Source organism: Colletotrichum phormii, assembly GCF_030913505.1.
Source record: "Colletotrichum phormii strain CBS 102054 chromosome Unknown BDP81scaffold_14, whole genome shotgun sequence".
Taxonomy (NCBI): domain Eukaryota; kingdom Fungi; phylum Ascomycota; class Sordariomycetes; order Glomerellales; family Glomerellaceae; genus Colletotrichum; species Colletotrichum phormii.
The window spans coordinates 1,339,233-1,367,095 of record NW_026851456.1 but is presented as its reverse complement, the minus strand read 5'-3'; the positions used below and the strand labels follow the sequence as shown (position 1 = coordinate 1,367,095).

The 27,863-nt window shown below is 52.5% G+C and overlaps 10 protein-coding genes across 10 annotated transcripts; 5 read left to right on the top strand and 5 right to left on the bottom strand.

Annotated features, from left to right (window-relative positions):
* Positions 1-258: 258 nt before the first annotated feature.
* Positions 259-644, top strand: BDP81DRAFT_396190 (uncharacterized protein; the record flags this gene model as incomplete). The annotated part of the gene is made up of 2 exons (XM_060588153.1): positions 259-281; positions 344-644. 2 exons carry the CDS (start codon positions 259-261, stop codon positions 642-644), a joined length of 324 nt encoding a protein of 107 aa, XP_060443579.1.
* Positions 645-792: 148 nt separating this feature from the next.
* BDP81DRAFT_432337 (uncharacterized protein) lies at positions 793-1,993 on the bottom strand (the record flags this gene model as incomplete). The annotated part of the gene is made up of 3 exons (XM_060590772.1): positions 793-1,408; positions 1,467-1,534; positions 1,617-1,993. Coding segments are annotated over 3 exons (684 nt in total), but the record flags the coding sequence as incomplete, so codon positions are not given.
* Positions 1,994-9,481: 7,488 nt separating this feature from the next.
* On the top strand, positions 9,482-10,355 carry BDP81DRAFT_55456 (uncharacterized protein). Its single transcript, XM_060595979.1, has 2 exons — positions 9,482-9,797; positions 9,897-10,355. The coding sequence occupies exons 1-2, from the start codon at positions 9,713-9,715 to the stop codon at positions 10,220-10,222; spliced, it is 411 nt and encodes a 136-aa protein (XP_060443577.1). The 5' UTR covers positions 9,482-9,712; the 3' UTR covers positions 10,223-10,355.
* An 83-nt stretch (positions 10,356-10,438) lies between these two features.
* On the bottom strand, positions 10,439-11,969 carry BDP81DRAFT_432330 (uncharacterized protein). The gene has a single exon (XM_060590771.1). The coding sequence runs from the start codon at positions 11,909-11,911 to the stop codon at positions 10,517-10,519; it is 1,395 nt and encodes a 464-aa protein (XP_060443576.1). The 5' UTR covers positions 11,912-11,969; the 3' UTR covers positions 10,439-10,516.
* A 3,481-nt stretch (positions 11,970-15,450) lies between these two features.
* Positions 15,451-16,002, top strand: BDP81DRAFT_274119 (acetyltransferase; the record flags this gene model as incomplete). The annotated part of the gene is made up of 2 exons (XM_060582955.1): positions 15,451-15,624; positions 15,694-16,002. Coding segments are annotated over 2 exons (483 nt in total), but the record flags the coding sequence as incomplete, so codon positions are not given.
* A 64-nt stretch (positions 16,003-16,066) lies between these two features.
* On the bottom strand, positions 16,067-17,524 carry BDP81DRAFT_55316 (Fructosamine/Ketosamine-3-kinase). Its single transcript, XM_060595978.1, has 4 exons — positions 16,811-17,524; positions 16,629-16,755; positions 16,513-16,569; positions 16,067-16,451 (listed from the first exon to the last, which is right to left on the bottom strand). Exons 1-4 carry the CDS (start codon positions 17,352-17,354, stop codon positions 16,352-16,354), a joined length of 828 nt encoding a protein of 275 aa, XP_060443574.1. The 5' UTR covers positions 17,355-17,524; the 3' UTR covers positions 16,067-16,351.
* A 729-nt stretch (positions 17,525-18,253) lies between these two features.
* BDP81DRAFT_55296 (uncharacterized protein) lies at positions 18,254-23,465 on the top strand. The gene is made up of 4 exons (XM_060595977.1): positions 18,254-18,367; positions 18,458-18,877; positions 18,994-19,492; positions 19,558-23,465. Exons 1-4 carry the CDS (start codon positions 18,359-18,361, stop codon positions 23,319-23,321), a joined length of 4,692 nt encoding a protein of 1,563 aa, XP_060443573.1. The 5' UTR covers positions 18,254-18,358; the 3' UTR covers positions 23,322-23,465.
* Positions 23,466-23,589: 124 nt separating this feature from the next.
* BDP81DRAFT_432319 (uncharacterized protein) lies at positions 23,590-24,986 on the top strand. Its single transcript, XM_060590770.1, has one exon. The coding sequence runs from the start codon at positions 23,610-23,612 to the stop codon at positions 24,957-24,959; it is 1,350 nt and encodes a 449-aa protein (XP_060443572.1). The 5' UTR covers positions 23,590-23,609; the 3' UTR covers positions 24,960-24,986.
* A 130-nt stretch (positions 24,987-25,116) lies between these two features.
* On the bottom strand, positions 25,117-25,730 carry BDP81DRAFT_432318 (uncharacterized protein). Its single transcript, XM_060590769.1, has one exon. The coding sequence runs from the start codon at positions 25,665-25,667 to the stop codon at positions 25,434-25,436; it is 234 nt and encodes a 77-aa protein (XP_060443571.1). The 5' UTR covers positions 25,668-25,730; the 3' UTR covers positions 25,117-25,433.
* Positions 25,731-25,738: 8 nt separating this feature from the next.
* Positions 25,739-27,064, bottom strand: BDP81DRAFT_493294 (uncharacterized protein). The gene is made up of 4 exons (XM_060595350.1): positions 26,496-27,064; positions 26,273-26,339; positions 25,898-26,209; positions 25,739-25,802 (listed from the first exon to the last, which is right to left on the bottom strand). Coding segments are annotated over exons 1-4 (933 nt in total). The 5' UTR covers positions 27,049-27,064; the 3' UTR covers positions 25,739-25,801.
* Between the last annotated feature and the right edge of the window lie 799 nt (positions 27,065-27,863).

Here is a 27,863-nt window from a genome sequence, read left to right as displayed (position 1 = left end):
TGCTTGCCAGCCAAGCATCCCAGAGATCCCTTATGATCCCTTGTGGCCCCAGGCGTCAATACGACCCTTCTCGCCATATACCACGTTGGACAGAGGAGTCTCATGATGGTCTATAATGAAGCCGTCTACTTTCGCTATTGAGGGTTACCTATTATGCTTAACTTGAATGCTATAGATGACTGGCTTGAGGTAGTACTATATGGCGAAGTGGCTGGCGAGCTGGTATCCGCCTTTAGGCTTGATAATGGGCTCATTAGGATGGGCGTAGCCGTCGAGCTTATGTTTGCTAAGATGGACAAGCTTTATGCCCATCCGCTCGGCCGCACGTCTAACCCTTGCTTAGGAATAAACAACCTGTAGCAATGCCTATTGTCCAGCTTAACGGCCCGGTCCTCAGGGTCGATCACTTCGTCATACGTAACAAGGGCTTGAGCTTCGCCTTCGCTCTGGAGAGAGTCATCAACCCCAGTACTGGCGCCGAGAAGACCCTTACGGAATACGTCGCCATCTTTACAAGCTATGCCGTCGACGCGCCAATGGCGGCTACCTCCCACGAGGATGGCCCGTCCTACTTCGGCTACGTTGTCCTCTATCGCGGCGTCCAGGATGTGGACGATGACGAGTTGGACGGCATGGACGACTGAGCGGGCCGTGGGTCTTGCTTTCGGCAGCAAGCGCATACATTGAATGGCAGCACTGAGTGCCTACTTTGAGTGGAGGCTGGGTTGGGCGCCTCTAGAGCACGCGTTGGTACTGCCATCATTATTGGGCGTTTATTAGGTAGCTGACAAAATACAAATCAGCTATAGTAGTGGATTTTCTTTCTCGATCTCCAGGACCGGGTTTCTAACTACAAGCCGTCTTTACTTCGTAATGGCCGGTCCGCTCTGTATGAAGTATTATTGTACCTGTGCTACTCTAGAACCTCTCTACCTCCCTACTTGATAATACTCGCACAACGCTCCACCCAGATTCTATCCCGGCTACAAAAGACTATACAGATAAAGTCTCCTCGACGCCGGAGAGCAGACCTTAGCTCTCAAAGCGTCCTTAGTAGCTCCTCCCGGGGTTGCAGCTGCAGGTCTGTGTTTCGTAGACTATCGCGGTTGCTCTTCGATATGACCTATTATAGCTCCTATAGCATCCGGTTGCTGTATCCTTTGTGCTCCTTATGCTGCACGGTTGACAAGGCTCCCACACCGCTCTACCCAAATGTCGTCCTGACTATGGAATATTATGCCAATGAAGTCCTCGGGTCGCTTGATGGCTAACTGCAAGCCCCGCAGCGTTTCGAGAAGCTCCTCCTGCGACCGCAATTGCAGGTCCGTGTTTCGCGGGCTGTCGCGCTTGCTCTTCGAGGTGACCCAACCGACCGCCTGCAGCATCCGGTTGCTGCAGCCCTTATGCTCTTGTAGCCTATTATTAGCATTGCGTTTGTTAGATGAATAGCTCCCACTGTGACCTACCGATCTTCTTCGTCATCTCCCCTACGTCATAGGCTGTCCCTCCGGAATTCTTTGCCCACGGGAATAACCTGGGGTAGAGGAACCATATATCCGCGTGACCATGACGAGCGCGAGCTGCCCGGGGTCTTTCCTTTTTGCTGCATGCTAAACTCCCGCGACCCTTGCGCCACTTCTGGCGTTTCCGACGACGAGCATACCGTGAGCGTGATCATCAGCATGAGGCAGCAGAGGGGGTCGTCGATGTTCTCGGCCAGGCAGTTCATCGCAAGCTGGTAGTGGTCTAGCACCTTAATGTCGCCTTTCCCGGAGAAGATCGTCTTAGCTTGGTTGAACCCTGACTGAACGACGCTGGGGATGTCTGTAAAAGGGAAGGCGCAGCCGAAATCGATCCTTCCTTGCGCTTGACGGAGCGCCCGGTCTTTTATTGCCTTCTCGTGCTTGATCTGCGCCTCCTGTGCCGCGCGCCGTAGCGACCCGGCCGGCCCGGTTAGCGCCGGCCGTGTGCCTTCCCGGCCGCATAAACGGACGACTGTCCTTAACGTTAGCCGGCCCCGCACGGCATCGGGGACCCACTCTATCCCGGCGCAAGTATACGGCCCCCAGCACGGCGACCACTCCTCATGCCCGAGCCCGACGGCCATGGCGGCTTGCAGCTGGTCTGGCATGTCGCCTTGGACGGCGCCACTGCCTCTCTCCCCTTCTCACTTGCGACAACGCGTACCAGCTCGGCGGCGAAGTCGTGCCGAGTGCGCGTCCTGGACAGTGTTATCGCCACGCGGGCGCCGCCTGGCATGAGACCTCTAACGAGCTGCTGCAGCGCTTTGCAGGTAAACGCGTCGGACGACGTCTCCCACGCGGTGACGGCGCGGCTGCACGCCTCGACCTGCTCGGTTGTGACGGGCTGGCCGTCGTCGGCCTCGGCCCCTCCCGCAGTCTGCGGCGTAGCTGCCGGGTGATGAAGAACTTGGTCTACGGGATCTACAGCTCGCGCAGCAGCTCCGCCGTGAAGTCGGCCACGGCAGACCGGCTGCCGAGGGCGCTCTCGCCCAGCTGGTCGAACCAGATGGCCGCCTCTCGGCTGGATGCTATGCGGACGCCGTAGTGGTGCTGCAGCTCGCGCACGTGGAGCAGCACGAGCCTCCTCGTCTCTGCCGAGCGCGGCCACCGGCCTACGTGGATGACGGTCCTACCCGACCCCGACGAGCCGAGGTCCAGCACGGCCGGGTCGATATACGGCTACGCCCCCGTGCGGAGGCTATCTATAGTGCCCAGCGGCCGCAGCACCGTCTTCGGTAGGTGCCGCTCGTTTCCCGTGAAGAGGTACTCGCCGAGCCGGTCAAGTACGGTAACGGCCTTGGAGGAAGCCAGGTCGAGCCCGCGCTCGCCCTCCCGCACGTAACGCCGCTCCATTTTGTTAAGCGCCAGCTCGAAGAGGCGGCAGTAGGTAGATACGATGCGGGGAAAGACCTCGAGGGGTATAGACCGGAATATATGCACGTACGACTCGTGCTCTAGGAGGAAGAAGCGGATAAGCTGGAAGATAGGGCGGATAACGGCCTTAAACGTGCGCTCGGCGCTGACTATATGCCCTACGTTGAGCGATATGACCTGCTCTATCCGGTATGCGACCTCCTCGTTATCGACGGCGACGTTTATCTGGTTATGCTCTCGTACGAACGGCTTAGACTACTCCGGGTTCTCTTGCGTGGCGTGCCCGCGGATGATATATAGTAGCCACTCTTGCTTATCTCTTGTATACGTCGTAGCCGAGGTACAGGCCGTCGGCGCCGTAAGCGCCCCCGTTATAAAACCCTTAGTAATAGGAGATCGTTCGGGCTATGGCGCACGCTCCTCTTGGTATTAGAGTAGCCCTAGAAATATCCGAACGATAGTACGTCGGTGCCTTCGTTCCGGTCACTTATATTACCCCTTATAGCGGTATATAGCGAATCGAAGAACGCCGGCGAGCGGTTAGAGGAGAAGTTCTTATATGTGGGTGGAAGGCCTGCGGGTAAAAGGTATAGTCGCTATTATAGGGAACTCGCGGCCCAGTATATTCCGGTCCGCGAGGAGATAGCGCGTCTGGAATCGCCTGACTCGCTATGGAGGCAGACGGCAAGGGCGTACGAGAGGGCGGTGATGTTCTCCGGCCTAAAGCGGGCGCCGAGCTCCGTGATCAGCTTCTGCAGCCCCTCGCTCTCCCCGATCATCTGCCGGTATTGGGGGCCGTTGGCAGAGCCGCTAGGGCTGCCGCCTCCTTCTACGGCAAGGCCATCCGGCCCCTCGTTGATGAAGAGACTGTCAAGGCTACGCCGGGCGTCGTCCTCCACTTCGTCTTCGTCGTTAGACCCCCGGTCCTCCTCGCTGTCCTCGTCCAGGTAGACGTATCTCTCGCGCGGAAGGTTATATATACTTTTACCGACCTCGATCTCAATATTGGCGCCATAGTCGTACGCGTGGAAGGCCGGCTCGTGCCGCCGCCAGTAGGACTCCGCAGGGTGGCTGCCGGCCCAGGTTATCCAGCCGTCCATAAAGAGCTCTTAGAACGCCGTCCAGCGGGTAGAGCTTATACGCTAGCTATGCCTGCCCCCGGGTCGCCAGCACGGCTCAACCCCTTCACCCAGCAGCTCGGGCGACTAGAAGACGCCCGTGATATAGGCTGCTAGCTACCGCGCCAGCCCGCCGGCCATCCCGCTCCGTTCCCCGGCCAGCTCCCTCTCGCGCTGGCCCCCCGCCGCCGTCGCCGCCGAGGCGGCGGGATCGGCCGTCTCGCCCCCGACCGGATACATAACGATAAACCAGATCTCTCTAATGGCGGCCTAGGCGATCCTGAACGTGCGTCCGGTAATATCGAATGGGATCCCGCCGATATACTTCGTACCGTAAGGAGCCCCGTACTTCTAAAAAAAGACGGTTATATTATCGAATATCGGGCTATCGCGCCTCGTGATCGGGCGCCCTGGCTTGCCGACGATGCTGAGGAAGTCGAGGAAGAATAGCGGGAAGAAGGCGTCCGTTGGCCTGGCCTGCGCCCCGCCCGCCGAGCGGGATCCGTAATCGATCATATACTTCTCCTAGAGAATCTTAAGGGCGTCGGCCGGCTCGAAGTCGCTGCCGAGTACCTTATTGATAAAGCGCTGCGCTAAAGACGTCGTAAACAGTATTAGCTCTGTTGGCCCGGGTTCACGCATAGGAGACATACCTCGGAACTTATGGTAGCCTAAAGAGTGGTCTACCGCCCATCTCTGGCGGTTGTCTTGCTGTTGAGGCGGGTCCTGGTCGTTGGCAAATAGTTCGTCGCGGCCGAGGGTCATGGGCTGGTTGGCGTCAGACGGCTCGTCCTCATACAGGTCGTCAGGGTAGTCGTCTTCCTCATGTGCGGTAGACATCGTAGCAATAGCATGAATGTGATCTGGCTTGGTATGCGGTTAGCAGTATTGGGGGACTAGTTATAACGCGATAGTATAGCAAACCACTTCTCTATATTTATCGTATAAGCTAGAGAGAATATCAATAAACGTCGGGTTTACATAGCCTCTCGTCTACAGCCAACAGACTACATAGTAGTGCCTCTCTACCCTCCCAGCTGTAATATATGCCCAGGAAGGGAGAGAGGCCTGGCTCCTCTCCCGTTCACCATAATATCCTATAGACCAGTCTTATACACACAGAGGCGGCAGCACCAAATCCCTCCTGTTGCCAGACGACGTCTGACAGTGGCTTGGGGCCCGGATCGATCCGTGCCGCATCTGATATAGAGGACCTGCGGTTATGCCCCTGGGTGCAGAGCTGTCGCCGATATGAGATAGCGGGCCGCCTCCTCGCAGGTCCTATTTCTTACCGATCTTTCTTTTCCTTATATAGATATAGATAATATACCTGGCTTCACGTTGGATCGAATGCTACGCTGGGTTTTTACTGAGACCATATAGGCTCGAATTAGTGGCCTGGGCGGCTGTACCCCTGGCGGGATACATAGCTCTACAGGTCTTCGCCTGGGTCTTCCCTTACAGCACTATAAAGGCAAAACACTAGTGGTTGGGCGGAGATAAGATGCTAGTCGGTTTGTGTGGTGGTGATAACCCGGCAGATGTGATGTGACGCGCAGGGCTCTTCTTTTGCGCCGTATCGGACGATCGGTTATTGATTACGTGGGGCGGCCCCCTGTTCTTATATCTACACATCCCGGACTTGCTGTAGGCCAGTCTTGCCCACCCTTTATCGAAGCTGTTGAGCGGTGCCTACTCCTATATTCGTCCCGGTATGGGCCTGAAAACCTGATATTATATTCTTACCGCATCTTGGCCCCTCGGCGCCTTCCTGGGTCTGTTGGTATTCCGGCTCTGGTGCCTAGCTTCTAGTGGGGGAGATGCTTCCTGGCGCTACCCTCGCTATTACTACTGCGGCTACCTATATCGACCGTCGGCTCTAGCGACCCTTGGGCTTCTGAGGGCGGCGAGCCTCTCTCTGATAGGGAGGCGGTTGATAGCGACGAGGCTACGTCGTCCTACCCGAACCGGTAACGGCTACGTATGCCTACCGGGGGTTCCGGTAGTTTCGGTTCGGCTTGGCTATTAGTATTACCTTCTACGGGTTCGGTATCGCCGGCGTTAGAATCCGCGATGGTGCCTCCCGGGCTAGGGGGTGGTGACTCGGCGGTGCGGCTGCTTAGCATTGATGCGTCGTTGGGGAGGCCTACGATGAGCGCCTCGATCTTACGTTGGAGGTCTGAACGTATAGCGGCGTTATGTAGCCCGGGGCGGTCGGCGGCTAGCCGGAACACATCTACATAAAATGTCCGTACTAGCGCTAAGACCTGTTTCTAATGCCCTCTCTGGCGCGTCGCGTGGGCGGTCTACTACTCCGGGCGGAGTATATAGCCGTCTATGTCGGTGTCACGCCTTACAAGGCGCAGAAGGCAGGCCCAGGAGTCGAGGGTAAACCGGTCGGTATAGGCCGGACTATTAACGAGTGACATATTATTGTTAATAAGCGTCTTAGCCTCCTCCGTTATGGTAAACTCGTCGATGTGATCCCGGACAAAGTTGAGGACGCGCTACTGTAGCTATTGCGCCGCCGCTGCTAAGGCGGTATAGCCCTTGACGCCGCGAGACCGGCCGATCTTACCGAGCGCGTCTAGTAGGTGCTCTCGTAGTAATAGCTTATTCTGGGTCTTAAGGTTTACCTTATTAACAGCGACGGCGCTATCCTGGTCGATCTAGGCGATGGTATGCTAGAGGATACGGACCGCTATTTATACGTCGGCCTTCTTGGTGCGGAGGAAGCGCCGTAGGTCGGGGAAGGCAAGCTTAGGAGCGGCCGTAATAGCCTCGTATACGGCGCCGTATCTAACATCGTCTAGGAATACAAGCAGGCCTTCGTCCCGCCGGGCGCGACGGCCGCCCTCGTCCTTGAAGAAAAAGGATTCTACTACGTCCCGTGGTCGGCCGACCCCTCCGAGACCTGCTGCCATCCGGTGCCAGTCGGCCTACCCGGGTTCGCCGCACCCATCGAGCGGCAGGGCCTCGATAGTACGGAGCACCGTATCTAGCATCGAAAACCAGTAATCGTCGACCCGGAGCCGGGCCATCCATTCGAACGTCGAGATACTAAAGGTCTCGAGGCCCAGCCTTATACGGCACTATCTTATCGTCATATCCCGCCATCTTTAGTGGTTCTATAGCGTAACCAGCCTTCGTATCGGGAAACCCTTCTCGCTACCCAGCCGTAGCGCCTCTACGAGCTTGAGATCACCGTTGACATGCCCGCGCCGGAGCGGCCCTTCGGCGTTACGGCCGATCAATACCAGCTACGTCCAGATCTGGCCGTGGGTATCGGCTTGGCTTAGGTCCCTCCGGTTGACTCGTAACTTGAGGTTGAGGTCGGATGGTAGGCGGTCTAGCTGCCGTTAGCCTTCCCGCCGCGCCCGCTTACCCGTGGGCGGTACCGGTTGGTTACCCACCTTGGTCATAGAGCTCGTACGTCCACCATAGGTCCGACGCCGACCCGCCCGTCTCCTTCATATACGCCCGGAGGGCCTCGATACGGTACTGGCCTACTATCACCTCGGGCGTACTACCGTTCACCACGGCCCAGCCGAGAAAGTCGTCCTTACTGCCCCGGTCGCTCCCTGGCTACGCGCTTTATATACGGCGGACCTCTTCGGCGCTATAGAGTACGAGGATACAGTATTCTAAGGCGCGGCGTTCTAGACCGCTCCTCTTAAAACCTCCTTTAATTCGCAAGCATACCCTACCTCGAGCGGGCGGTTCCTGCCGACGCTCTACCTTATCCCGAGCATATCGACTAACATCTTAGCCACGGCGAGTAGGTAGGGCCTGGCGCGCTCCCGGACTAATTCGCTCTCGCCAAGGAAGGCATCCTCTTTCGTCTAGCGTTTTCGGTTAGGCGCCGCCTCGGCAGCGTCCCTTGCCCTTCTCTTCCGCTTCTTCTCTATTATTATCGTCTATAGTATTATGGTGGTGATGGTTGGTTTCCTCTAGGGTTCTGATAAGGTAGGTATAGGTTAGCCTAGGCTTTTATTATATACGACCATGTTAAAGGGTCTGGGACCGGGCAGGTGCTGGTAGGGGTCTCTGCCTGCTGATTGGTCGCCTTGGGCTACCGACGTATGGAGCGCGATGCCTCCGGGTGGGTCGCCGCCGGGTCCGCTCCGCCGCTGGCTTCCTATAGCCGGCTTTGAGGGCAGGCTTTGAGGGCAGGCTTTGAGGGCAGGCTTTGAGGGCAGGCTTTGAGAGCAAGCGCTGGCCCTATCTAGTATTGAACACCCTAGGGTTGTGGATAGGATTCACCTTCATCGTGTGAGCTTGCATGTTAGGAGGAGCTATACTATAGCCATTCACCTTATCTTGGTCTGGCTAGAGCCCGTCTCGGCACTTCTACCTGTCCTTAACACCTCCATCCAGTCGATTCCCTAGATCAAACAGATAAAGCGCTTATCTAGTAGGGAAAGACCCATCTAGTCAGCTTCAGGCTACACTAGTTTACAATTATACAACATACTATATTTCACCGTAGTGTAAATTACTGCCTCCCAGGCCCAGCTCGTCAACAGTCCTTTTATATGCGCGCATATGCTAGCTGTAGTTGAATTGCTCAAGGTTAGGAAAGCTCTAGTATGTTGTTGCAAGCAGTTCGTTGTGGGAGAAAAAGCTTTGCCTACCATTATTTCATCTTCACTTTGCTCTTACTTTTACATTCAATTATACACTTTTATTCATCACATAGCCGTACTTCACTATATCAATATAAGAACCTAACAACTACTAAAACAACATTCTATGAATCATTTTCTACCTACGTATCTACTCTTACTCTAGTGTGGTGGTGTGCCTGCTGCGATATGCCTCCTTTGACGCTGCTCTCTTTGACTGCTGGCTGGGTGCAGTTGAAGCATCACGCGCGGAAGCGGAATTACTAATCCCCATATCTGCCGGCGAGCTGCGCTGCAGTCTCCCTCGCTCCATCAGTAGCCCCACGTACGCCCCTGCTCTGCCTCCCCATGTTGATAACCACTCTCCCCTTACCACCATATACCCAACTTCTTATCCCCCCTCTTCCGTTATCTATCTACCTTACTTCAAGTAGTATTCTTATGCGTCGTAATAGCTCCTTTACCTTCCTTCCTTACTATGCTTATCTTTATTGGTGTCGGTTTGCCTGCTACTAGCAAGGAGAATGTAACGCATCTTATGGCTATACGGTGCATCCTCTCTAAACGCGTTAGGCAAGGTATTGCTTTTTGCGACGCTATACCCGTTTAGTTTAACGCGTTTTAGCTACCTATTCGGTCTATTGACAGCCTGTTGTCGACCGTACTGTTCTGGTCGCGTCCTTATTGTTCTGGTCGCGTCCTTATTGTTCTGGTCGCGTCCTTTTTCCTCTTCTTCTTCTTCCTGTCTTCCTCTTCTTCTTCTTCTTCCTGTCTTCCTCTATAGGTTCCTTTTACTCTTCTCTATCCTCCGTTCGCGCTCGTCCGTCATGCCTGCTGCTGCTCTAGGTGCAACTCCTCCTTATCCTTCTTTATTTATGTTGATGTAAAGGCTTCTTTTCTTGAATCTCTACATATAGTTACCGCGTTCAGGTAATTATCTATTATCGTCCTCTTTTTATTTCAACGATGTGTTTTAGCTTAAGTCCTCAGTATGAGGTTTTTACCTTAGGGAGCTTTCCGTGGGCTGGACGCACGCGCGCGTAGCAAACAGACTCCTCATAATAAGGTAACTATGCATATCTCTGTTTTGTCCTGGGGGCATATCTTGTTTTGCCCCTGGGGGCATATCTTGTTCTGCACCTGGGGGCAGATGATCAGTTCTGCACCTGGGGGCATATCTTCTTTTGCACCTGGGGGCATATCTTGTTCTGCACCTGGGGGCATATCTTGTTCTGCCCCTGGGGGCAGATGATCAGTTTTGCCCCTGGGGGCATATCTCTGTTCTGCACCTGGGGGCAAATCTCTGTTCTGCCCCTGGGGGCATATCTCAGTTCTGCACCTGGGGGCAGATGATCAGTTTTGCCCCTGGGGGCATATCTCAGTTCTGCACCTGGGGGCAAATCTCTGTTCTGCACCTGGGGGCATATCTCTGTTCTGCACCTGGGGGCATATCTTGTTCTGCACCTGGGGGCAAATCTCTGTTCTGCACCTGGGGGCATATCTCAGTTGTGCACCTGGGGGCATATCTCTGTTTTATCCTAGGGGCAGATGGAAACACCTAAAGGCTTTTATACCTAGGTAACGTCAAGATAATATAGTCACTGGTTTCATCATTACGTAGTGTAATAGTAGGTACTTAATATAGAACTACCGTAGATACCATATTCTTACTATTCAATCTAATGGTACGACCTGGACAAGGCAACCAACTGTGGCACAAAGCAAAAGCTTCGATAATGATGACCTACGTCCCTAAGCCTCTCCTCCCTCCCTCCCTCCTTCCCTCCTCCCTCCCCCCCCCAAAGGCTGGCCCTAACCCGAGGGGGCCGGGGCCGTGGGCGGCGTCTACCTCTACTCTACTCTACTCTACTCTACTCTACTCTGTACTTGGATATTGCGTGTTGGTACTGCTATCACATTCGTTCTGACTGCTATCGTCGCAAAAAGACTCTTCAACATCGCTGAACTGAGAACCCTCGTCGTCACTGCTGCTGGCTAGTGATTGCTGGTCGTCAAGATCGCTGCCATCCTCTTCCCAACCATCCCTCTCGCTGACTTCCCCCATATCTTCGCATGCGCAGTCTGCGGTGATACCTGTGTTCAGACTCTCCCATTCCCCACGTTGAGGAGTTTTCATGTTCAGACCAGGGTGGTTCCAGACCTTCCCACAGGCAACCCAGTGCTCTTTCGTGAGGGACACGCCGGCTGCGTCTCGTCGGAGATTTGCTGATAACCGATAGACCCGGAAGATCAGCGACACAAACCTTTGGAGCACGGAAACGTAACGTTCTCGGGTGTTCTTCTTTGCCACAAGCGTAAAGGGCTTCGGGTTGCAGTTGCTCGGGTGCACATTACGTAGCCAGCAGAGTGAGTTTCTGCTGGACGTTTTTGCCGTTTCTTCGCATCGACTGATGAAATTGTACGCCGCGTGGCAGAGCGCTGCAATCTTGGCCTCGTCATCAGCAGGGCTAACGATATTGTTGTCATGCTGCGACAGGCCTGCCGACAGAAGAAGAGGGCGATAGGAACGCTCTACTGGCCGTAGAGTCAGCGAGTAGAGAAGCTGACGGTCCACGTTGGCATACACCCGCTCCCATCCCGTCCGCTCTAGCCAGGGTCGAAGTTCTGTGTATGCTGCTGCTGTGTTGTTGGAAGACGCCCCCTGGGCAGCAGAGCAAGGCACTCTCCCTTGGGTACGGCTGATCCGCCGACGGAACGCTTCTTCGCGCGCCAGGACGTCGTGTAAGTGACGCAGCTCTTCATCGCGTCCAACGGGCCTGACTTCCGTCGTGGCAGCATCAGCCAGTGAAACAGTCCAGTACTGCGACCGGGGCGGGTTACGAACCCAAGCCTGTAAGTATACGGGCATGTACGACGAGGCAGTTGTAGCGTGACTCCTTGCCCACCTTCCAGTAGTCGCCCGAAAGTGCTCTCTACTGAGATGCCGCGCCATCATCGGCTTGCTGATGGTGCGGAACGGGCAGAGATCGCAAAGGAATCCATCGTAACATCGGAGCCGGCTATCAATAAGAACGCCGTCGGGTCGTGGTTCAACAGAAGTAGGCTCCTTCAGGCGCAGATCTGAACGCCGTAGTGTATAGGTTACCTGTTTGCGCCTCTCTGCTGGTATCTGATGCCGCGAGCGTAGGTGCTCGGTCACACCGCTCGGAGTCGGCGATAGAGCAATACGGCAGTCGTCCCGAGAACAAACTAAAAGCTGCGCGTCGTCGATAATTGATAGCTGGACGCTCGGGAGAATGTCTCCCTCCATCTCATTAAATTAGCCGGTTGATACGCGGTGAATAGAACGTGTCGCGGTCTTGCGTAGCCAGTACAGAGGTTAAAGGGGATTCAGAGCCTAAATTGTCGCGTACTAGACGACGTTTCATTTAGGCCAAGAATCCTGGCAAGCGAATTCAAGACCTGATTTAGCGAAATGAACCGATCTACTCGTGCCCGCCCCCACTTTAATTGGAACTCGGGACTCGTCACCCACTAAAGTGGGTGCTGAACACCCATATGTCCAGATCGGCCAGATGTCCAGAAAAGCATCAATTGTAACTATTCCCACTTTCAACCTCTCTTTAGCCAGCGGCCGCAACCCCCATCATCAACTATATATAGCAGCTGCAATCTCCCATCTTTCCTCATCATGCGAGCCTTTTTGGCAGCCTCAAAAGCCCCCTTTTTGGCGGTTTGGCGGATCTTTTGCTCAGCTGACTTAATAACCCCAAGGGCCTTTGTATACTCATTATCCTGCCTCTGCTTCACCATACTCCTCCCATCTCTTACTCGAATAACCCCTCCTGTTTAAGTTGGCTGTTTCTTGCCTGTCGACGAGCCTTTCGGACTTGTTCAGCTAAGTTGGTTCTTGAAAGATCCCTCTTGATCTGGATCAGTTCAGACCCTTGGGTTAAAGCCCCTCTAATGAAGCGATCCAGGTTCTGGCTAAATGGTGATACCTCTCCAGTCAACTCATGGATCTGGTCGTGGATGATCTCTGAGGCCTCAGATAGCCTATCAGCTACTCTTCGGAGTTTCCTGATAGTTATAGGAGTACTGAAGGGTGAGGAGTCCAATCCTCTATTAGGTGGTGTAGTTGGCTTTGGTGGTGTGCCCTCCCGAACAGCAATCTTCTCCAGCACTACCTGTGGGTTATATGGGTTGATCCCAGTCTTCTTAAAAGCAGAAATAATAGTAGACTGTTTGAAGGCCTGCTTGCGGATTGACTGTATAAAGCTGAGGAACTCTAGCTTGGTGATGTTGGTGCAGCCCTCCCGGACTATTGCATCAATTGCTAGGCTGTGGTAGTGCTTGAGAGGCTGAAATACCACAACGTCCAGAGGCTGGAGGACATGGGTTGAGTGAGGAGGAAGGCCAAATGGGAGGATATTATGATCCTCGCAGTACTGTAGGAACTCAACCGTATGATGAGAGCCATACCCATCGATCAAGAGAAGCCTCTTTTGGCCTTGGGTTCGATTCCTTGAGTGTGTGTCAAAGTGCTTGATCCAATCCAGGGATAACTGGTCATTTGTATAACCAGTTGACGATACCCCAATCACTGTATCCGCCTCCAGGTCCTTGATCTCATACCATCTGCTCATATGAATAGAGCCACTGAGGATAAGGAAGGCAGGGATATAATCACCAGCTGCAGAGATAGCCTCTACTGCAGTTGCTGAGTGTAACCCAGGCCGGGCGATATGGCCATATCTTCACCGGATTTTCGCACTTTGTGCCATGAGAGGACACACATTGTTCCAGCCAGTGGTTGATGACGCTCAAATCAACCCATTTGGGGTCCAGGAGACGAGCGATGCCGGGATGATTTTTCACAGAATCCCTTCTAACGAGGCAAAGTTCGGCATCCCAGCCGAAACTTTCGATGGATTCTGTCAAGTCAAGGACGCCTGGTCGAGGACGATGAATGCCAACATCCTTCGATGCCTTCCGGGGACGGCCAGTTTGATTTTGTTCAGTTTGACGTTTTCCATCGCAAAACTTCTTGAACCACTCAACGCTTATGCCTTTTGCAATTGGTATGCAGTGCCTCCTCAAAAGAGCCGATATTGAGTGGTGTCTTCTTTGCGTTGTCGGAAGAATCGCCAAGTCTGCTCCAGATTGCGGAGCAGATATCGCAGTCCGAGAAATCGTCAACCGTGGTCATGGACAACACGGGCTTCTTTTGCGTATCTTCATGAAGTCTGGAGCCGAAACCGTCAGTCAAGGTTTGCATCTCAGCAGCAATGTAAATAGGACCAACCCTTCCATGGCCATTAGCGAAAGAACTTTCTTTGTGAATGAGTGGCCGTATGGGTCTGTATCCCAAATGTGAATAGATGTTGTCTTTCGATCCGTGCTCCCTAAGCTTGAAAGGAAATTTGGATGGACTGTTGATAGCCCGACTGATGTCTGCCTTCTTAAGCTGTGGCTGGGAACAATCACTCAGAAGCCAAATGCGTCCTTGCGAAGTGTCCTCATGGCAGCAAGGCAGAACCGAAAAACAGCCGGTGTCAGCCGATTGATGATACGTAAGGTATGTTTTATACGCTGATGTATGGTACCATGTGGGGTTGATTACGGCTCACTGCCAAGATCCATTGGCCGGAATCGCGCAGCGACTGCCAATGAGCAGGATCAAATCGTATAGAGTCTCACAAATCCTTGTGGAGGTAAGACGCGATGACGGCAACGGAAATATAGATCATCAAGGCCCGCTTGGATGTACGTTATTAAATCAATTGCAATGCAGCTTATGCGATACCCAACGCAGCAGGAAAAATGGCAAAAGCTCAATGACACCGGCCGGATAGGACGAGGATATCACAAAGCGGATTTGCTATGGGATCTAGCTGGTCAATTGGATGAATAAAACTGTTGCAACTAGCTTAGGTCTCCCCCAAGCATGTGACATGAAATAAGTACAAAGTGCGAGTGAGCATTAGTCGACATTACACGATTTAGCCTTTTCTCATCGTTCAGCAAAGGCTGTGGTTAAACATTTGGACACCCCATATTGATAAGATGTATTTGGTGAAGAATTAGAGATATATACAAGTCTGCATGGGTCTTGAGAGTCCGATCATAGCAGCTGATTAGTATGTGTCCAGTGGCCGCTGAGCGTTGTCAAGATCGAGTGGAACCCTGGTCTCGTTCATACATTGGGTATCAACCGGATTCGAAGCGAATCGATCCTGGATGAACCTGAGATACTCAGGCGTCGCAGCCGTCAATAACAGACCAATACGTGTCATTGGCATTGGCAGCGCTCGCGACGTATTTATAAGCCGTTCAAAAGCAGAGGGAGCCCTTCATTGGCTGCCCGCACGGAACGGTTGCATAAGATCATTGTAGTTAGGTGTTTCCCCTTCGCTAACATACCCTAGTAACGAGCCGCACTTTGAGCCGCACTTGAATTGCCGGGCCAGAGATCGAAAAAGGGCGTTGCCAGAAAACCGCTCAATTACTCAAGGTACGTATGATTGCGATTGATTCATCATGGGTCGATGATGTAATGACGACATCATGCTTACTGCCGGGAGTTTCGATGGTGACCAATTGCCATGAACACAAGCAGTAAAGGAGGATGCACTACATATGCAGGTCAGACTGGCACAAGAAACCCTTCATGTGTCCACGTCCATCTTGTTTCTGCCAGAGAGGGCTGCCACATGATGGGCTATGCAGATAAACGCCGGGTTACTTAAGCCCTTTCCCACCAGTAGATAGTTAGATGGCACTCTGTGTTCATCTACGGTCCTATGCTTGGCATAATTACCATTTACTCCATCTATTCCTCGGCCTGAGATGTCCGTTATTGTCCGAGCTGCGACGCTTAAGGATATGGACATGGTCCATGCCATCTATAGCCACTACATATTGCACACCCCCACTGACATGCACCATGTCGCTCCATCTCTGACTTCATTCATTGCCGAATATGAGAATATATCGTCCCGAGATTTGCCATATCTCGTTGCGGTTGCTTCTCACGAGCTTGACATGCCTCAGTCGCTTACAATTGGCAGCGGCATCGGGTCACAGCAACAGAGTCAACACGCAGGACGTATTCTCGGGTTCATTCATGCGTTTCCTTTTCGCGGATACAAAGTTGGATATTCTCACACAGCTGAGCTGGCTATCATTTGTCATACTGGGGCAATTAAACAAGGCGTTGGGAGCGCACTGATGGAGAAATTTCTCCGTTCCCTAGAAGAGGGTGGAGCGATTGACCAAATGTTGGCCTTTATGACGGTCCTTGAGGATCCAGAAGAAGACAACAGAGTCAAAAGCTTCTATGAGAAGTGGGGCTTCCGGGAGGTTGGGAAAATGGTAGATGTGGGCCAGAAGTTTGGGCGCAGGTAAGAAAGAAAACTTGGGCATGGAGTCTTCGCTAAAAAATCGTAGGTTTTCTAAACGATGGATGCAGCGTTCGATCAGGAATAGTGAATCGTAAAACAAAGGGTTTTTGATGTACGGTCCCGCGTGTCTCAACGTGGACGTGGTTTAGAATTTGACAGCAGGGAGCAACCAGGAGTTGATTACATGGCATCAGATACTGCTTGAGATGGCCCCAATTAGAGACATGACAAGTTGCGCTTGATTCGATCTTCACTTTCGACATTTAACATGATCTATTCATTTGCAGATTGTGGAATACCATTCGTCGAGATGGTGAGTCTAACGAATGACATCGGGGCCCAAACGCTCAAATTTCACGCCCGGTCTTCTTGGTTGGGTTCTGGCTTCGCCATCCGTCAAAGCCCTCAGGAAACTTGTTGATGAGGCGTTTCATCTCTCCCATCACTCTGATGAGAAGACTAGGTTAGTTGAGAGGTCGACATTCAAGTGAAATATGACTATACTCACATTCCGCGCCATCTGAGAGTTCCAGCGTACAGGACAGACTCATGCAAATTGAACATACTAGATACTGGATCAGCGAGACTAGCCTTTTGATTAATCTTACAAATGGAAGGCCTTGCATTGAGTAAAGAGCATTCCGATCGTCCCAGTCCTCCACGGGTTCTGACTTGGGATATTTCTGGTGATAAGCTCTAACATAAGGCTTCCCAATCCTATAATGAGGGGAGCGCCATGTTCCAAGCTCATCTGATCAATTAATTAGCTTTCTGTCTGAAGCTAGGGCGTTAAATGGTCAACTCACACTCATGATGCCCATAGAGACTGCAAGCATCGAATACAATGGGGTTTCCCGTCGTCAGGTCTGTGCAAGCGTTCCCATACCAGAGATCGCCATGGATCAAGCAAGGCTTCACCGTTTTGCCATCAATCTCCAGGGGACGCAAAAGTCTCGGAATGACATTGCTGATAAGGGTGGATGCAAGCTTGTCCATCTCCTCACTCTGGCCTTGGGTCTCACCTTCCAAGCGAATCATATGGGTAAATGCTTTCGTAAAGAAAGCCTCCCATGTGTCTGTCCATGAGTTGTCTTGCGGAGCATTGCCGCTAAATGTCATTACGGGAAACCCAAATTTTCCATTTGGGGATTCGCTCCTCAGGTGAAGCTCCGCAACCTTCCAAGCAAACGCATTGATGTCGGGCAGTTCTTCGGCCATCTCATGAAAGGTAGCCAAGTAGAAGTGACACCGAGCGTCTGATTCGTAGGTGCCCCAACCAATAGGGCGCGGAGAGCATTCAGGCAGAACGCCATGCACTGCCGTCATGGATGTAAATTCGCCGAGCATCATGTCATGGCCTCGTTGGCCATGACATACCTAGAGACGATGATTTCAGTTCTAATATGAAAATTCTGAAGGGCTGTCATGTACCTTCATGAAATAGGCCGTGTCTGAGCCATCTTCCTCGACAATGTTGATGCGTGCTGTGCGACCCCAGAAACTTGGGCCATGCGGAATCATGGACTTGAAGGTGCCTCTCTCAGGCAGGACTATCTTACAAATTCAACATGTTCCCAGCTCTCTACATGGGTTCCAGGATTCAGACATACACTTTCTCACGTTTTCGTCAAGCTCCTGGACAGCTTTCTCCGGGACTTCCAGTTCGACATCATACTCTGTGAATTGCTCATATGCAGCCATCGGAAGGTTTGGTGAGTCGCGTCGGACATGCCTTGCCAAAGGATTCAACGACTTGGATATCGGTCAAAAGCAGAATGGCATGGGAGGGAAGTCGGAGCCTGATTAAGAATGCTGATTATCGCAACCCCGCTTTACCGCCTTGCCCTGATCTCAAAGTTGCGGTCGCCGAAAGAGCTTGAACAACCATGCAGTCAGCCTCAGGCCGAGTATCCGATAAATTTAATTGCACTTTGAAAATGAAGGGGCTAAGCTGAAATATGGTGTGACGGAATCCTATCACATGCGGGGCGTTCACTTGCTGAGACGGAGCAGCCTGATATCGCATTGTGTAGGGGGTGCCCCGAATCAAGATTTGATTCGGCGCGCCATACTGCTCCTACAGACTTGCATATGCCGAAGTACACTGCCTCAGAACACTAAGCCAAAACAGTCTGCGGAGTTAACTGTAAGCAAGGCTCTGTTATCCGAACAGGGATAGTAAGATGTCGCGTCGTCCAAGGTGCGTTGTGTGACTACCATCTTATCCATCCGTGAATGCTGACGCAAACCACAACACCTGCAATCACCACCCAGCTCGGGCGCACCATTACCAGACTTGCAGCGATATTTCGACCACACTACATCGATAATGCTATGATACGGCCATCAAAGCCATGGACAAGGTCAGTTCTATTTCATACACAGCGAAAAGACAGACGACCCCTACAAGCTTCTACTGCATCAATGAATCTGACACAAATCGTGACCGATAGTTGACCCCACTACGGAAAGAAAGCAATGGCTCATCAACGTTTTCCTCCCGCTTGGCCCGAACCTTGACCTTTCGAAGTCAGAGGTCGAATCAGTACAACAAGGAAACAGCAGAAGAAGTGCGTGGGCCATACGGGCTGGTTCTCCTCTCAAGCCCTTCCGAGCCGATCGTCGATTTCGTTTTTGTCCATGGGCTTCGAGGTGGCTCGAGAAAGACTTGGAGCAAGTCTGAAGATCCTCTGCATTTTTGGCCCAAAGAATGGCTTCCTAGGGATACCGATTTCAAACATGTTCGGATACACTCTTTCGGATACAACTCTGACTGGTCTCAACCCCATGATACCGTCCTCAACGTCCATGACTTTGGAAAGTCACTGCTTGGCGCTCTCGACGACTCTCCTTTGATCAGACGCGATGCAACTGTACGTTGACACACTCTTCTTGGAAGACGTTATCGAGCCTACACCGGTCTCTTTTCTCAGACTCCGCTTGATACAGTGAAAACCATGCTAAAACAGTACCATCGTGCCAACAACAGCTTCCACTAGTCATGGTTGGTCATTCTATGGGTGGCCTCGTTATCAAGAAAGCATATATCCTTGCCAAGCGCGATCCTATATATCACGGCCTATCAGACCGATTCAATACCTTGTTCTTCGTTGCAACGCCTCACAGAGGAGCTGATTCGGCACAACTGCTTTCCAACTTGCTACGCGCAGCGTCTCTGGGAAACCATTCTTACCTGACAGATCTTCGAAAGAATTCTCCCTCCATCGAGTCCATCAACGACGAATTCCGCCACATTCACGACCGATTGAGTCTATACTCTTTCTATGAGACAGAGCCAACGAACCTTGGAATTCGAAGCAGCCTGATTGTGGAGAAAGACTCTGCAATCCTCGGATATGCGGGGGAAAGAGCGGCTTACATTAACGCTGACCATCGAGGTGTCTGCAAGTTTAATACGCCGGAAGATTCAAACTACCTCATCCTCCGTCATGCTTTCGCCCATGCAATTGAGGGGATTTCAGAAGGCTGTATGTACTTCTTTCCCAAACCCGTCGTGGCATCTGGGGTCTCGTCGATTCTGATTATACAACAGGGTCCAGGTCTAGGACAGACATGCAGCGAGAGCACAAGCAGCGCCTTGAAAGTTTTCTAGATATTCATCAACCCCCAGAGGATCAATATTTACACCACAGCTACTTGAAAATTCAGAACACCTGCGACTGGTTGGTGGAGAGGCCAACATTCCAAGAGTGGAGAGACTCCGGGGCACAAAATGTCTACTGGCTAAGTGGAAATCCAGCATCGGGCAAGTCAGTCATGTCGGCTCACATCAAGGATCATCTGGAGGGCGCCAATTTCTCATGCAGCTACTTTTTCTTCACGCATGATTCCAAAGTCGGCTCAGATTTAAGCTATTGCTTACGATCCATCGCTTACCAGATGGCGTCGTCCAACATTTACGTCCGAGATACCCTGCTAGCTATGATTGAGGACGGCTCACAGCTCGCGAAGTCCAATTTCAGAGCAATATGGCAGAAATTATTTGTGGGTGGCATATTTCGAACGCCCTTGTTCCAACCTTACTTTTGGGTTCTGGATGGTTTGGATGAGTGCGAGGAACGCCATGAGCTCGTAAAAATGTTGGGAGAGATTCCGCAAGAATATCCGTTGCGTGTCTTTGTAACGGCCCGGCCCAGCGCCGTGCTTTCTCAGCCTCCTGGTGCCGGAAGCCTTCGGATGCACCATGAACAGCTTCTCAAGGAGGAATCTGCGAAAGATATCCACACAATGATCGAGGCCAATAGGCATCTGTTTCCAGAAAAAGATGACTCTGCTCGTCGAGAGCTTATCCAGCAGATCATCGGAAAGGCAGACGGCTGCTTCCTCTGGGTGAAGCTGGTGGTCGATGAGCTTCGCAAGGCGTACTCCCCCAAAGATATTCAGAGAATACTCGATAGTGTTCCTGTCGGCATGGATGCTTTGTACTCCAGAATTTTGAAGAGCATGGAGCAAGTGCAGTATGGAAGAGAAGTTGCAAAAGCAATTATCCGCTGGACAGTGCTCTCATCAAGACCACTAACAGTTGGCGAGCTGGACGAAGCTTTGCAACTTGACCAGCAAGATACCATCCCTGACCTGGCCTCGAAAGTCGCATCCGCATGTGGACACCTTGTGTACGTGGACTCAAAAGATCGAGTACGTATGATTCACCAGACCGCAAGGGACTTTCTGCTGCAACCGAAGCTCCATTCTGAATTCGCACTCAAATCAAGCGACTGTCACGGCAGACTAGCGAAGGTGTGTCTCGGATACTTGTTGGGGAACGAAATGAAAGGACCTAGAGGACGAAGATCAAGTGCCGCTCGAATTCTGTCTGAACCCTCCACATTCGCAACCTACGCTTGTAGCTCGTTCTTCGAGCACGTGCGGGGCACAAGTTCTGGAGACAGAGACGTGTTCATGTTGCTCCATGACTTCGTGACATCATCAAATGTCTTGCGCTGGATTGAGCTAGTCGCCAAATCAGGAAACCTTGAGCCCCTTGTTCGTACAGCCAAGGTAGTGGACGGTTTCCTCAGGCGGCGCCTATCGAAGCATCCTTCTTTTGAAGATGATAAGCACCCTATCATCGCTACATGGAGCATCGATCTGCTTCGGTTGGCATCGAAATTTGGACGACAACTATTGATGGCGCCATGGTCCATCCACAACCTTGTTCCCCCTTTCTGTCCGCCTGATTCGGCAGTCTACAAGCAGTTTGGGACCTCAAGACATTCTATTACGGTACAAGGACTTTCGAATCAGTCCTGGGACGATAGAATATCCTGTTTTGTGGCGCCAGGAGAGCAGACGTCTGCCGCAGCTTATGGAGACGGACACTATGCTGTCGGCTACTCCTCCGGGCTGATCGTTGTCTTCCAGACAACGTCTTGCCAGGTCCTGAGAACCATGCACCACTTTGAACATATCAAGAGTCTTGAATTCAGCCATTCTGGAAGAATGCTAGCATCTGGGGCAATGAAGAGCATTCAAGTTTTCAACATTCATACTGGCGACCAGATACTGAAGCAAGACACTGGTAATCAGTGTCTCGCGTTATGTTTCGACAGACTTGATCAGCATGTCTCAGCTGTTCTACGAAATAACGAGAAGATGACCTGGAAAATCGACAGCGGTGCTCTTTTAAGCAGCACAAGCCTGGTTGACCAAGCTTCTGGTTCGACAAACGAGCACTCAATGGTGGCGCGCGCACCTTTAGGGGCTGCCTTTTCACTAGAGTTGAACCTCTTGGCGATCGTCTTCAGAGCGCCCTCGGTCATGATCTGGGACTTGGAGAACGAATGCTTTTTTGGGTACTGTAATCGTCGCCCTGACAGTCAACCCGCGAAGAAAGTGAGGCAGGCCCCAGCTCTCAGTGCTATTTTCTGTTCAAGGCCAGGGATAAAGTTGATGGCAGCGACTTACTTTGACGGCGAACTCATTTTGTTTGACCCAGAGGAGGACGTGGTAATTGCATCAGCTATGGCAGGGGGCGAGGTCCTGGCCTGTTCCCCCGATGGCAAAACCCTGGCAACAGGGGACTCAGCTGGGAATATCCAATTATTCGAGTTCGATACGTTGAAGCTACTCTATCGTATCAATTCTTTTGACGATGGGATTAAGTCTTTAGCTCTGAGCGTCGACGGCCGACGTTTCATTGACATACGTGGTTCAACGTGCAACGTTTGGGAGCCTTCCGAGTTGATAAGACAAGAACCTGCAGATCAGAACAGCGACAGCGACGGTCGATCCACCACAGCCAAAGAAATCAATCTGGCCGATGACGGAGATCTTGTAATGATCACTTCTTGTGCTGTTCAATCAGTAGGAGAAATCGTCATTTGTGGGAAAGATGACGGTTCAGTCTGCCATTACGATGCTCAGACAGGTCAACAGTTACGCGTACTCTATAACCATGGCCAGGGGGCGGCAATCACCCATCTAAGCTTCGATTCTCATAGCGGCTTAATTGCGAGCGCTGATGATTCCAGCACGGTGATGGTTCACAAGATGTCCAACAGGAGGTTTACTGACGTTGGAGAGCCGTTGGCCCGTATCAAATACGATGACTCGATAAGTCAACTCTTCGTGGAAAGCAAACGACTCTTTATAGTCTCGCCATCCGCCATCTCCATTTTCAGCACTGAGAATGGGAAACGAGTCAAATCACTCATCCGAGGGCAACATATTGCGGCAGATGAAGATCCAGAAATCATGGTACTACTAAGTGGTGTCCATGACCCCGTCAAGCCATGGAAATGGTTGATGAAAGCTGGCCAAGTCATTCTTCTCGATTCAAACGGCCCTGTTTCCTTCAGGTCCGACAGCCTCGAATCGACTACAGAGCTTACTGGAGTCCCTCATTCAGGCACAAAGTCTCGGTCTTCACACATCTGGGAAGTGGATGGAATTCCGGAGACAGCCATTCTCTGCTTCGATGATCAGTACCTGGCTATGACTTCGCCATCTGCGAACCCACTGGACCCGCCAATCTTTTCCCTGCGACCGTCACCGCTGGCAAAGACGTCCACTTCAGTTTCACCCAACGCCGCTGTCAAGCGAATTGCTAGATATCTCGCCAAAGTCTTGGGCTCGGTTGGCTCTAAGCTTATATTTATCGACAGATTCAACTGGGTTAGTTCCATCGAGCTGGCGGCGGACCACTACGCGCGTCATTTTTGTGTCCCTTCCGATTGGCTTAGCATGAATGGGTTCCTCGTCGAAGTGACGGAGACAATGGTTGTGTTTGTGAGGAGGAATGAAATTGCTGTGGTGAGAAACTGGTTTACTGTCGTCGATGATATTACCATAGCATAAGAGGGTTTAGAATCATTCAAGCTCACATAGTTGTCGCAGTCACATGTATGGTGAAGTATGATTTGCTGTCGAAGGGGTTTGTCATTTTCACGGGTACCCGTGGAATTTTACATGCACGGGTACCCGTGAGCCTATTGGGAGCCAATGTCCAGGTCTGACAGGAGGCCTGGGAGTGTACATTAGTCATCCTCCGGTGCGGGGAATTTTACGACGGCGCTTAACATGTCTGACCAACCGGTCCGTATCTCGTTGCCTCCGTTCCCGTCCGAATGAACAGTCCGTTTGAAAATGGCGCAAGCCCGGCTCCCGACTCTGCCTGCCGAGATTGTCGGGTACATCTCGCAATACCTCGAGTCGCCTGATGTGCTGGGCCTGCGCTCTGCCTGCCGTGCCCTGGCTGACAAGACGTCGGGGCCTTTCCAGGACCGCTTCTTCCGCACGCGGCATGTCATGCTCGAACGCCAGAGCCTCCAGAACCTCGTCGACATTTCGCACCATCCGGTCCTCCGCCGCGCCGTACAGGTCGTCGAGCTTACTACAGATCACCTGGTTACGCCTCCGGACTACATAAGCCGAGCAGATTACAGTATATGCGGAATTAACGACGAGTATGACTGCGTCAGGCGAAGTGACGGTGAGACTATATCGTTCGGTGACGATGAGTATGACGCTGTCATCGAGACGTATAAAGCCGAATGGGGCGGCTACGAGGACTTCCTCCAAGCAAAGCTTGGAATCAGGCACGTAGTTCGCGCGCTATCGAACCTCCCTTGCTGCAGCGCTGTCGGGATTGACGACGGCGTCCGTCCCTGGGGAGCCTTCCGGCTCGGTCGTCGCATCGGCACCCTTCCAACCCGTTTCGTCACGCCCTTCCAGGCTCAGAGCATGGTCTTCGCCACAACGTTGATCCGAACTCTGTTCGCAGGACTTCTCTACGGCCGCCATACCATAGAACGACTCTATATTTGCTTTGGGCATCTGAAAACGGGTTGTACCTCGGTCACCCCACGTATGCTGTCGATGACGCCGGCGGTCGAGGAGACTTTGACAAATCGGCTGACTACCATCAAGACCCTGCATCTTGTGGTCAACCCGAACGACCACGAGAACACGTTTGGCGAGGATGCGAAGAAGCTGGTTCCTCGCACCGACCCAATCTGGGCTGGGGATTCAGATTGGTGTCTAGAGTTCTGCCGCTTCCTACGTATCTTCCCCACCTTGACCAACTTCACATTGCACTTCAACCCCCGCGACGAAAGGCAGCAATTTCCGAGGCTTTCCGAGGACCTTCGTATCCCCGGCCTGCAGAGCCTGTGTCTCCAATTCGTCGACTGCACCAAGGACGAGCTTATAATGTTGCTGGGGAGGCATCGCGATACGCTTCGGGAGCTGATTCTCGACACGGTTGATATCACCGAAGGGGGGCCGAAGACGTGGTCTTCGCTTCTGAGGAGTCTCCAGGATAGTCTATGTTTGGAGGCAGTCGTCTTAGAGAACTGCATGGTGGACGGCCTTTGGCTCCATTCACCCTCGACGACATCTCCCGACCCAAGGCTATACGCAAATAGCCCTACGGAGATAAAGTGCCTATGGTCAGTGTTAGATAAGATGGAGGACTCGGGAACGTTTTTATCGTAAGGACAATCTAATTATAGACGACGTGGTTGTCAAGTTGGGGGTTGTTGACGCAGGGTGGAAGCTCTTAGAGGCCAACTGCAGTTAGAGGTAGAATGATGAATTACTGAAATCTGCTCCTCCCTCGACGTGTACTCCCTGCGCTGTATATATATCTGAGCTGCTCCTTTGTTGCTTGGACTCCTTACTACCTCTGACTAGCCCCTATCCGGGAGGGCTCTGACATAACACCTCCATGATTACCAAGCGGGCGCAGTAGATGAACGCCGACAGATTTGCCGTGTAGTTCCCCGGGCGTCGGAACCCGGTCCCGTCGGACGTGAGGCCAAGGACACGGCTGAAGTAGACCAGTAGGGTCGACTTGGACTGGCCATCCTCAAACTCCTCCGTCATCAGAAAGTACAACAGACGCAGCGTGAGGTCTTCGAGAGCAGTTGAGAAGTAATCCCCCGTCAGACTCCGATCTACGAACTCGTATCAGATAAAGAGCAAGAGAAAGGGCACTATAGAGCCAGCCTGAGAACGACAGAGACTCGGCTGCTGCGTCGGTTGACAGCCTGTCCTCTGTAGCATGAGTTCTGACAGACATCTCGTCACACTCATCATCTCGCAAACACTCCAACCCTTCACTAAGAAGGTCTTCATAGTCACTGTCATCACCAGTCTCGGTAGCGCTTCCATCATCAACATCATGACAGTCACTGCTGTCATTGAGATCTCCACGTAAGCTCTCTAAGATTTCATGTCTGTTGTTACGGCCGGCTGAAAAGCTAGGTGCTTTAGCAGATGATATCCCCATTGCCCGTGTCCTTGTTCTCATCCGCAAAACACTTTGACTGTCCGCATCTGTTGCATCTTCGTCAGCTGAGGCGGCGTCGGAATCGATAGGGCTGACAACGGGGGCGTCGTCCGGGCGTAATGTCTTCCAGATGCCATCCGACCAGAATGTTTCAAGCGCGTGCGACTGAGCGATGGTGAGTGATCTCTGGCAGTGCGACAACCGCGTTCCCAGTAGAAGGCGCCATAATCGAATGCAGAAGCACAGAAGCCGTTTCACCGATCGGCGGTATTTATAAGTGGACGAGCGCCGGGCGACCAGCTCAAACGGCGCCTTGTAAGGGCGGTGGGGCTCCGAGCTGCGGAGCCAGCAACGCATGGAGACATCAGTGTGGCGTATTGTTTCCTCGCAACGGTCAAAAACGCCATCCACGGCCGACATGATATATTGTAGTCTAGTTTCATCCTCTCGAGAGCTCGCATGGGGCATATCGTTCTCGCCGTCCCAGCGGTCCCGACCAAGAGCCGGCAGCTGCGACATCTTTACGAGAAAGTCGCGGCGGGCACCGTCAAACATGAGATCCCAGCCGGTGCGACTCATCCAGCCTGTCTGGAAAGCCACGTCGACCTGGCCTATAGCGGCGGTAGTGACACAGGGACTGCTAGCCAGGTGGGCTCGTTCGGCATGATGCGCCGCGGCGAGCAGGGCCTGTTGGGCAGCGGGCGCGGCCTGCGGTGATGGATCGCCAGCACCGAGAGTACCCATATCATCGCCGAGTGGCGGCAACTCCGACGTTCGCGGCTGTGCTATCCAAAAGCCCCGCGTACCGTTCTGTGACCAGCTCTGGAGTAGGACACCGCTGTGGATATGGTCCCGTTGCCAGCCGTCCGCCTTCCGCGAGTCCTTGATGCCGTGTGCCTTGGAGAGGTGGCGGCAGACCAGGTCATCGCTTGCCGTCCGGTAGCTGCAGTGGCGGCAGGCATGGCCGCGGGTGACCGTCAGCGCTTCATGCGGTGGGAGGCCGTCGGGACGGAGGGCGACGTCGTTCGGGTCCCCCAGTCGTAGGGACTTCACCAGCGTGCTCAGCCCACGGCGTTGCCGCTTGGGCACGTCGTGCTTCTCGGCCAGGTGGCGACTCACGCGCTCCCCGAAGGGCTTCAAGGCGTAGCCGCAAGGCCGGCAGATGAGGACCAGCTCAGGCTCGTTCAAGTGCAGTTGCAAGGCTTCCAGGCGTCGGCGTTGCTTACCTATCAAGTTATGCAGTATCATAGGCCCGGGTAGCGGCGACGGCAAAAGGGGACATCGGAGAGCCATGTTCGCTATTTATTAATTCAACCGTTCTTCTTAAATACTTAAATAGAGGTGTGATTTAAAACGAATTTTTTTTTTCTTTCTTTTTCTATATAGCAAAAGCTATCGACCTGCTCTCCTTTATAGTTCATAAACAGTCAGTCAGGAGAAGAGGTTTTATTTCGGAACGCATCGAGATTTTATTTGAATATGGAGAAACTGAAGCGGCAAGTGGGTCCCAATCAGGTATTATCGGCCAATCAGATGCATCAGGGAACGCGTTGAAATTTCCAAGTCGGGCAGGGGGTGATGGGTGGGGCGACGGACAGGTTGGGCCAATGGTTGTACACGGACGGACGTATCCCGACGCGTTCCGACGGCGAATACTTGAGTAGGTGCTGCCTGAGTGAGCATGGGAAGATTATGTAATGATTGCTCTAGCGTTGATTGGTGCACTAATGCACGAGCCATCTTCACCCCATTAAATCGGTAAATGCCTTCCGTTAGGAAGGTTAATCTTATTTCTTCTAGAATGTACAAGGCCCGAGAAAAAATCCATTTCTACCACTTCCTACCATACCCCTGTAAAATCAAAGCTTGAAGCTGATTGGCAAAAAAGAACCTTCAAATGTATTGGTTGAGAGCCGCAACTTTTGTGGGTTCTTACTCGGAGTGCGTGGCCTTTTTACTGGCTTAAGCAGACCCATATGCACAGCGGGTCTGTCACCTTTCAGTCCAATCGATATGACATGTCTGGAGGGCTTATCCCCCATGCTTTGCTGATAAGGGGATTTTTCCCATCACTTGAACTTGTCGTCCCATAACTCGCCCGTGGGAAC

Coding starts and splice junctions, on each gene's coding strand:
- BDP81DRAFT_55456 (XM_060595979.1), top strand. CDS start 9,713: ATGCATATCTCTGTTTTGTCCTGGGGGCATATCTTGTTTTGCCCCTGG. Junction 9,798..9,896: donor CACCTGGGGGCAGATGATCA/GTTCTGCACCTG, acceptor GCAGATGATCAG/TTTTGCCCCTGGGGGCATAT.
- BDP81DRAFT_432330 (XM_060590771.1), bottom strand. CDS start 11,911: ATGGAGGGAGACATTCTCCCGAGCGTCCAGCTATCAATTATCGACGAC.
- BDP81DRAFT_55316 (XM_060595978.1), bottom strand. CDS start 17,354: ATGATGCTCGGCGAATTTACATCCATGACGGCAGTGCATGGCGTTCTG. Junction 16,570..16,628: donor CGGAATGCTCTTTACTCAAT/GCAAGGCCTTCC, acceptor TCCAGTATCTAG/TATGTTCAATTTGCATGAGT. Junction 16,452..16,512: donor ACTCTCAGATGGCGCGGAAT/GTGAGTATAGTC, acceptor TCTTCTCATCAG/AGTGATGGGAGAGATGAAAC.
- BDP81DRAFT_55296 (XM_060595977.1), top strand. Junction 18,878..18,993: donor TGATCAGACGCGATGCAACT/GTACGTTGACAC, acceptor TGCCAACAACAG/CTTCCACTAGTCATGGTTGG. Junction 19,493..19,557: donor TGAGGGGATTTCAGAAGGCT/GTATGTACTTCT, acceptor ATTATACAACAG/GGTCCAGGTCTAGGACAGAC.
- BDP81DRAFT_432319 (XM_060590770.1), top strand. CDS start 23,610: ATGGCGCAAGCCCGGCTCCCGACTCTGCCTGCCGAGATTGTCGGGTAC.
- BDP81DRAFT_432318 (XM_060590769.1), bottom strand. CDS start 25,667: ATGACAGCAGTGACTGTCATGATGTTGATGATGGAAGCGCTACCGAGA.
- BDP81DRAFT_493294 (XM_060595350.1), bottom strand. CDS start 27,048: ATGGCTCTCCGATGTCCCCTTTTGCCGTCGCCGCTACCCGGGCCTATG. Junction 26,340..26,495: donor GCCACTCGGCGATGATATGG/GTACTCTCGGTG, acceptor CTTTCCAGACAG/GCTGGATGAGTCGCACCGGC. Junction 26,210..26,272: donor CGCGACTTTCTCGTAAAGAT/GTCGCAGCTGCC, acceptor GCCCCATGCGAG/CTCTCGAGAGGATGAAACTA.